Source organism: Prunus avium, chromosome 7, assembly GCF_965620075.1.
Source record: "Prunus avium chromosome 7, drPruAviu1.hap1.1, whole genome shotgun sequence".
Taxonomy (NCBI): Eukaryota; Viridiplantae; Streptophyta; class Magnoliopsida; order Rosales; family Rosaceae; genus Prunus; species Prunus avium.
Genome location: NC_142290.1, coordinates 1,573,480 through 1,582,569, shown reverse-complemented (window position 1 = coordinate 1,582,569; position 9,090 = coordinate 1,573,480). Strand labels below are relative to the sequence as shown.

The window sequence follows — 9,090 nt, the reverse complement described above, 5'->3', positions numbered from 1 at the left end:
AGAACAAATTGATAATGTTCAGATCAAATTAGTAGAATTTGTGAGCTCCTTTATTTTAATTTATTGATAGGAAGTATGTGTGTAATAGAATAAAGATTGGTTGACTATGTAATTACTTTTGAATCTTCAAGTTTTATGAAATAAATAATTTTTGAGTGCATATATTTGTTAATAAAGCATTATAATTGGTTTTCTAGTTACAATCATTGTATAGAATCATAGACGACATATTTAAAAGATAATAAAACGATGGTTTTATTGGAAAAACTGTCGTCTGTGCATATAATTAAAGACCGTTTTCAACACAATACCACATCTTTACCCATAAATTACGACGGTTTTAAACAAAAACCGTCGTCTTTACCCATAAATAACGACGGTTTAAAAAAAAACCGTCGTCTTTAACTATGAATAACGACGGTTTTTAAAAACCGTCGTCTTTACCCATAAATAACGACTGTTTTTAACAAAAAAGGGTCGTCTTTAGTAAGAACAACGACGGTTTTAGTAAAAACCGTCGTCTTTACACATAAACAACGACGGTGAAAAGCCGTCGTAGTTTGATACTCCAAAAGATGACGGTCGATTTAACGACAGTTTTCAAAGTATTACAACGACGGTGAATCCCCGTCGTCTATTTCGTTTTTTGTAGTAGTGGTTAGGCCAATGACTCCCAAGCTAGATAGCTTTAGGGCATTAAATGTAAAACACTCCTAGGGCTTAATAACTCGAGTTGAAAAGGCTTCGAAATTAGTTTTTTTTTTTTTTTTGGTTGAAATAGTATCCTTTACTTTCCACATGATTGAATAATTTGTGCAATTCTCCCTTAACAACGAAAATACTCTACAAAACTCCTTAGAAGGGTGTAGGATAAACATATGATAGATTAAGGTGAGGAGAATTGGGTAAAGAACGAAAAAGGCTTACATTAAAGGCACAAGGGGGTTAACTAGGGATAAAAGTGATACATGTTGGCTAGAAGGGCTCAAAGGAAAGAAAGAAGGCCTATATCACTTCCAAGAATCCATGTGGTTCACGAAGTATGCCTCAAATAGATAATGAAAGTAGTTCTAGCAAACAATTTAAACATCCTCAAGTACTTGACCAAAACAAAGAATAATGAGATCACAACGACTTGTAGACAAGAAGATTATAGAATATTATATAACACTCAAGAAAAGAAGCATAGGCTCAAAAATTCACATAAGGGTTATATAAGTTTACACTAGCTCTTATTTAGCCATTTAAAACATGTGAAATCCCCAATCGAAACTCATATTAATGTGGCTATGTGCATAAGGATTTCCCAAGTCTAATCACAAAAATAAGGCTAACACAAAGATAATGTAAAGAATTATTGTCATGCTCAACATTTCTTGAAAGTTAATTGCAAATAAAATTCAATCTCATCATAGAATTGGGAAGTGACTACTAAAAAAAAAAAACAAGACTCAAAGAAAAAGAAAATATTTTTGGGTTTTATGACATTTTTCAGAATTTTTTTTATTTTTTGGTTGAGAAAAACAAAACAAAAACAAAACAAACAACAAAATAAAAACTAAAAGTTGAAAGGAATTGAAAATCAATAAACAAAACTGCAGTTCTGACCCAGTCACAAAGAATGACATGTATCTCACAAAATACTTGGCCAAAATTCACGTTCTTTATATGGTTGGATTCAGAACAAAAAAACAAAGAATGCAATGCGGGCCAAAATACAAAAACAGCAGCCGACAAGAACAGAATTGAAAACAAAGACAGAGTACTGCTGCATGCATTATGAAACCAATGAACTCAATCACCCACAACTTAAAACAAACATTGTCCTCATTGTTGACCTGAAAAACAACAAAAAAAACATTAGGCAGAAATTTTTATTTTGACCAAAATAAGAACCTACTTAGCTATGTTGCTATTTTCTGGCATTTAACTTCAACCAATGACAAAAAAAACTACTGTAACACATCTGAAACGTGCTGCAAACATCCTAGGGCTAGAAAAATGCGAAATTTTTCTTTGGAACACAAAATCCTATGTTTGATGACGCAAAACTTAAAAAAAAAACAACAAAAACAAAAACATGAAAAATGCAAGAGAAATCACATAGAAACTAAAGACAAAAACAAACGAAAACAAAGGTGAGAATGCTTGGGTTGCCTCCCAAGAAGCGCTTCTTTATAGTCATGAGCTAGACTTTTCGAATGTCTATGGTGGTGCGGAAGTAGCAAAGAATGCTACTTCTTCCATGTAGTGCTTGGGCTGTTGTCCAAACTCCTTGCGAACAATAGCCTTGTCATGCAATGTCTTGGTGTGATCCTTGGCAAGGAGATGCCACAAGAGCTGGCTCATCTTGGAAAAGCTTTTGATAAAACATTGATAAATTCCAGCACGTCCAAGAGAAGTGGGCATGCATTTCATGCATGGAGGGGGTGGCGACTTGGCTTTCGAGACATCCGTAGAGGAGTTTTCCAAGTAGTTGACATGTCCAATTGGGTCTATGCGGCTGCACTCTTCCAAGTCCCCCGGTTTTTTAGCATCTTCAAACACCTTAAACTCAACGGATTCGCCTTGAACTCTCAAAGTTAAAGTTCCTTGTTGCACATCAATCAATGTACTGGCAGTAGCAAGGAAGGGCCGGCCTAGAAAGAGTGGGATGTCGTGGTCTTCCTCCATGTCAAGAACAAAGAAATCAGCTGGAAACACAAATTGATTCACTCTAATCAACACGTCTTCAATGATTCCTTTAGGATATGTGACTGATCTATCCGCAAGTTGAAGAGAAACGGTAGTACTTTTGAGCTCTCCAATACCTAATCGCTGAAAAATAGACAAAGGCATAAGGTTAATGCTTGAGCCTAAATCTAAAAATGCTTTATCAAATTGAACATCACCAATAATACAAGGAATTGTAAAACTCCCTGGGTCCTTTAGTTTTGGAGGCAATTTCTTGAGCAACACCGCACTGCACTCTTCAGTTAACATCACTTTTTCATGAGCTGCGAATTTTCTCTTGTTTGTACATGCATCCTTCAAAAATTTTGCATAAGAAGGAAGTTGTTGAATTGCTTGAAGCAAGGGAATGTTGATCTGCACTTTCTTAAAAATTTCCAAAATATCAAACATGTGTTGGTCCTTCCTTTGCTTGTGAACACGCTGTGGGAAAGGCAAGGATGGCGTGTAACTCTCTTCCTTTGGCTTCTCGGCTACAGTTGTAATAGATGATGTAGGTGGGACTATTTTTGGCTTATTAGAAGTAATATCCACCTCCTCACCACTCTTCTTGACATGATCTTCAGCGTGGCCAGCATTTGGTGCATCATTCTCTTGTGGACCATATGATTTTCCACTCCGCAGCGTTCTAATAGCCTTGGCATGCTCAGACTTTCGAGGATTAATTTCAGGTTGGCTTGGGAATGTACCTTGCGCCCTCTCATGCACAATAGTAGCCAGCTGACCAACTTGAGTTTCTAACTTAGTGATGGACGCTTGCATAGTATTCTGATTTTGTTGAGAAGTCTGCACAAATTGAGCGATTATATCCTCCAACGCTGGTTTCTTAGGCTCACTCGAAGGCTGCATTTGTTGCTGGAAGGGATGCCTAGAACTAGCTTGTTGTTGCTGGTTGCTCCATGAAAAATTTGGGTGGTTACGCCACCCTGGATTATAGGAGTTCGAATATGGATCATTCCGAGGTCGCTGAAACGAATTAACTTGGCGAACTTGCTCAGAACCTTGCATAGTAGATGGACAAAGCTCCATTGGATGAGTTGGGTCAGAACAAATGGCACAAACTTGATGTGGGGAAGGTGGAATAACAACACGCATAAGAGTTTCAAGTTTTTTCTCAAGGCTTGAAATTTGAGCAGCAACCGCAGTGTTGGTGTCAACTTCATAAACTCCTACCCTCCTTGTCCGCTCACTACCACATTGTTGATTATTATTAGCAAGCAAATCAAATTGATCAAACAATTCTTGAGGTGTCTTCTCCATCAATGCACCTCCACACGCAGAGTCAACCATTTGTTTGTTTGCAGTCATAAGTCCTTCATAAAAGAGGTGCATCTGCATCCAATCAATAATGCCATGATGAGGGCATTTTTGCAGCAACTCTCTAAATCTCTCCCAAGCTTCATAGAATGGCTCATGCTCTCCTTGACTAAAATGCATGATATCTCTTCTAAGCTGATTCGTTTTCTGCGCAGGGAAGAATTTCTGGAGAAATTTTTGAGCTAATCCCTCCCATGAATTAATGGATTCAGCTGGTAGTGAGTGAATCCAAGCTTTGGCTCTATCCTTTAATGAAAACTGGAACAATTTCAGCCTAACCACTTCATCAGAGACATTTAGGATCTTGATCGTGCCACAAATGTCGAAAAATTCCCGAATATGCATGTTAGGATCTTCGTTCGACTTTCCATAGAAAGATGGTAACAAGTGAATCATTCCAGACTTGAGTTCAAATGAATTTGCTTCAACTGCTGGTACTACAATACACGATGGAGTGTTGGAAAGAGTTGGGATGGAGTACTCCTTCATAGCTCGAGCAGGTTGTACTCGTTCCATTGCTTCCTCTTGTGCTAATTGTTGTTCCCCAACGTTCTTGTCACTCTTCTCGTTTATATTTCCGACAGAACCTCCGTCTTCTTGATGTTCCAGTGAGTGAGTGAATTTGTCTTTTTGTTTCCTAACTGTTCTCTCAATCTAAGGATCAAACGGTATGAGGTCTTGACTTTGAGAGCGTCTTCCAGTCATACACTCAGTCAAACCTAATAAACAAGACAAACAAGAAACACAAGTCAATTCCAATAATCTGAAATTTTCCAATAAATTAAAAAAAACGAAATAATTTTTTTTTATTTTTAAAAAAAACGAAAATTAACTATTAATGTAAATAATTTTTAAAAAATGAAATAAAATAAAAACTGAAAAGCAAAATTAAGATTGAACTAAATTGTAGTTGACGAAGCCAATCCCCGGCAACGGTGCCAAAAACTTGTTGTGATTTTAGACAACCTGAAAAATTGAGATTATAAAGATTAGTCTAAACACAAATTAGACTCGCAAGTGCACAAGGTCAATTGTAATATAGCATGGCAAATACGAGGTCATTCCCACGAGGATTGAGTTCAACTTCCAATTAGTCTAACCTAATTTCCTTCACAAAATACTTTACTACTCTAATTATATAAACAAGAAATTAAACACGTAGCATACTCACGTAAACACAAAAGGGGTTTTTGAAAGAATGATTTAATTAACAACGAAATTAAAAGACAAAATAAGTAGAAAGTCACGAAACACAAGGATGAGAAATTCAAATTGATAAAAGCACTAGGACAATGAATTCACCACTAGTAATCCTACACTAACGAGGTTTCATATCCTTCCATTCATCAAGGAGCAGGATAGATTAAGGCAGCCCCCTGAAACATACAAATTCATAGAGAAAGCTCAATGGGATGCCTTTGTAGCTTCAAGGTTATCTAAAGAATTTGAGGCTGTGCATGAAGAACAATCACAGAGGAGGGAGAAACTCGAGTACAATCATCGATTGTCTCGAAAAGGATATGTTGGTTTTAAGGAGGACTTGAAGGAAATCATGCCTGGGGTAGATATTGATCGATCTACCTTATGGAAAAAAGCAAGAGAAGACAAACATGGTAACATCCCGGATCCAAAGACTGCAGAGAAAGCAAAATTAATTGTAAGCCTACTCACTCTGTTTTAAAAATTTTATTACGTCTGCTGTTATATTTTTCCGTCGTATGAAAAGTTTTACTACGTCGAAATATTTTAAAAGGCGTCGTTAAAGGTCTGAATCTGGAATCCATGCTCTGTTTTTTGTAATTATATCATAAGACGTCGGTGGATTATTATTGACGTCGTGTTAATATATTAAGAACGTCGGTATTTAGTTAGCGTCGTCTTAAATATTATATTACGTCGATTGTTATGTTATTGATGTTAACCACACTCACAAATCTGCTCAGCACACCCAGCCTAACGGCTCCATTACTCAACAAATTGTACCTCTAGATAAGGACCACAGCAGCACTACTGTCCTAGCTGGAAATGGATAAGGACCTCTCTCTTTTGTCTTCTAGTACCCTTTGTATAGCCTAGGGTTTTTACCTTGTATATAATAGAATGTATTGTCACTGTAAACAATGAACTGAAGGCACAGCCGTTTATACAAAGAATAAACAAATTCTTCATTACAGCTCCTTCCTTTCTCTTACACCTTTACCTTTCACCATCATATTACATCTTTACATGGTATCAGAGCCCTTCTTCACCTAACAGTGCTCCTCTCTCTTTTACCCGTCAGATCCAATGGACCCTCCTCCTCTCACCAACCCTTTTGCAGACCCTCCACCCTTTTTTGACACGGCTCTCTCTTCCCATACTCCACCTCCTACCACTCAACATATATCTAATCTTCTTCCCATCAAGTTGACTCGCGATAATTACCTTCTTTGGAAGGAACTTTTTATTCCTATTCTTCAAACTTATGACATGCTTGATATACTCGATGGTTCCACACCTTGCCCTCCTCAGTTTATCACAGATCCTCAAGATGCCTCTCTCTCAATCCTCAACCCTTCTTTTACACACTGGATAAAGAAGGACCGCACCTGCAAAATCTGGATCAACTCCTCTCTCTCTGAACAAATTCTCCCATATACCATTGGTTGCCCAACATCTCAATCTTTGTGGCTCAATCTTGAGCGTCGGTTTGCAGCCACCACTCGCTCTCATCTTCTTCAGCTCAAAGCTAAACTTCACACAACCAAGAAAGGCCACCTCTCTATGCTCGAATATTTACAACACCTCAAGCACACTGCTGATAGTCTAGCTGCCGCTGGTGCCCCCTTGAACTCCATGGATTTTGTTGCCTACATTCTCCAAGGTTTGCCTTCTGAATATGATGCCTTCACCACTTCAATCCGTGTCCGTGCTGACCCTGTTGAACCTGAAGAACTCCATGGCCTTCTCCTCAGTGAAGAAATGGCTCTTGAGCAACGCAATACTCCCTTCAATTCTTCTCAGCCCCAAGCTTTCAGTGCTCAACCCACCAACACCTCCACCAGATCTTTTCCCAACCATACCTCCTCCACCACCCCTAGGTCCTTCAATCCCTCCCACCGCTCCTCTGCTACATCTACCCATCAACAACAACAAACCCGCACCTCTTCCCAACCCAACCGTTTTTTCCGCAACTCCAACTCTTTCCAACCATTATCCTCAACCTCAGCCTTTCGTCCTCCTTTTCGTCCCTCCAACTACACAAACCATCGTATCCTTTGCCAAATATGCAACAAACCAGGGCACGTTGCCCTTACTTGTCGCCACCGCAACAATAACTCTTACCAAGGCCACACCCCTCCTCCTTCCCTCAACTCTCCCTCTGCCTCATACAGCTCCATCTCCAACTTTCCACCCTCCTCCTCCACCTGGTATGCTGACTCTGGCGCCACCAACCACATAACCAATGATCTTACCAACATCTCATCTCCTACCACCTATGCAGGTTCTGACAGAGTCACAGTTGCAAATGGCCACGCTCTTGACATTCATCACAGTGGTAACTCCATCTATTTCACTCCCAATACTAAACTACATCTTAATCATATTCTTCACACACCAAAAGCAACACACAATCTTCTATCTGTCCATCGATTTGTCACCGATAATAACTGTCATCTCATTTTTTCTCCACTTGAATGTATTGTTAAGGACAACATCTCGGGGAAAATCCTTTTTCGCGGCCCTACTGAAGGCAATCTATACCCTCTCAGGCTCGCCAACCACAAGCCTCAACATTTCTGTCTTGGTGTCACTGCCTCCCCTTCTCTTTGGCATCAAAGACTGGGTCATCCTTCCTCTCAAGTTCTCCAGCACCTTATCTCCCAGAATCAGCTTTCTATTGTTGGCAAATTCAAAGATCTCACTTTTTGTAATTCATGTCCTTTGGGCAAGCAATCTAGATTACCTTTTTCACTTCACTCTTGTACTACAACAATGCCTTTGCAATTAATACATTCAGATTTATGGGGTCCAGCTCCTCAGCCTTCATTCTCTGGTTACAAGTATTATATCTTGTTTATTGATGATTGGTCTCGGTATACATGGCTCACTCCTCTCACTGCTAAGTCTGATGCCTTCAATGCTTTTAAACAATTTAAAACTCAAGTAGAAACTCTATTTAATCATAAAATACGGACATTTCGATGTGATAATGGTGGTGAGTTTACAAGTCATGCATTCACCTCTTTTCTCACCTCTCATGGGATCACACAACAATTTTGTTGTCCTTACACCCCAGAGCAAAATGGCATTGCCGAAAGGAAGCATAGACATATTATTGAGCTTACAAGGACTTTGTTTGCCCAATCTTGTCTTCCTCTCACATTTTGGGTTGAAATTGCTCAAACAGTGGTCTACCTCATCAATAGGATTCCATCTTCTTCCATTAACTTTATTTCACCCTTACAAAAATTATATCATAGCCCTCCAGATTATGCTTTTCTCAAAGCATATAGTTGTGCTTGTTACCCCTGGTTAAAACCTTACACCAAACATAAGTTTGCTTTCAAGAGCCAACCATGTGTCTTTATTGGGTATGGTGTTAACCATAAGGGATACAGATGCTATAATCCTGCAAATGGCCATGTGTACATCTCACGGCATGTTACCTTCAATGAACACTCATTTCCCTTTCACCAATTCCTCTCACCTTTTTCCACACCTAATTCCCCACCTAATACTTTTCCCCAACTTTTACCTCTTCCTCCTTCCCCACCACCAAACACACTCCACCAAACACAACCCCACCACACACAACCCACCCCTACCTTTATCGAAACTCCCACCCCAGACCCTTTGGCAACTCCATCATCTATTTCTTCATCTCCACCTTTAGATGTCCCACCCCTTAACCACCCCCTTACTATTCCTCCTCCAATTTCCCCATCTCCATCTCCCAATCCCATCTCTCACTCTCAATCCCACAACACTCATCCTATGCTTACACGCTCCAAAACTGGACATTTGCCCCCACGAGCTTTTCACACCAAACATCCTTTCTTC

The 9,090-nt window shown here is 39.3% G+C and overlaps 1 protein-coding gene and 1 non-coding gene across 2 annotated transcripts; one reads left to right on the top strand and one right to left on the bottom strand.

Moving 5' to 3' along the window:
* Positions 1 to 2,205: 2,205 nt before the first annotated feature.
* On the bottom strand, positions 2,206 to 4,563 carry LOC148292777 (uncharacterized). The gene has a single exon (XM_088244009.1). It carries the CDS (start codon positions 4,561 to 4,563, stop codon positions 2,206 to 2,208), a length of 2,358 nt encoding a protein of 785 aa, XP_088100135.1.
* On the top strand, positions 4,079 to 4,185 carry LOC148292778 (small nucleolar RNA R71). The gene has a single exon (XR_015825926.1). It is a non-coding gene; the product is annotated as a small nucleolar RNA R71 (small nucleolar RNA).
* Positions 4,564 to 9,090: the final 4,527 nt, after the last annotated feature.

Bases quoted from the DNA above. Each gene is read 5' to 3' on its own strand.
- LOC148292777 (XM_088244009.1), bottom strand. From the start codon at position 4,563: ATGGAACGAGTACAACCTGCTCGAGCTATGAAGGAGTACTCCATCCCA.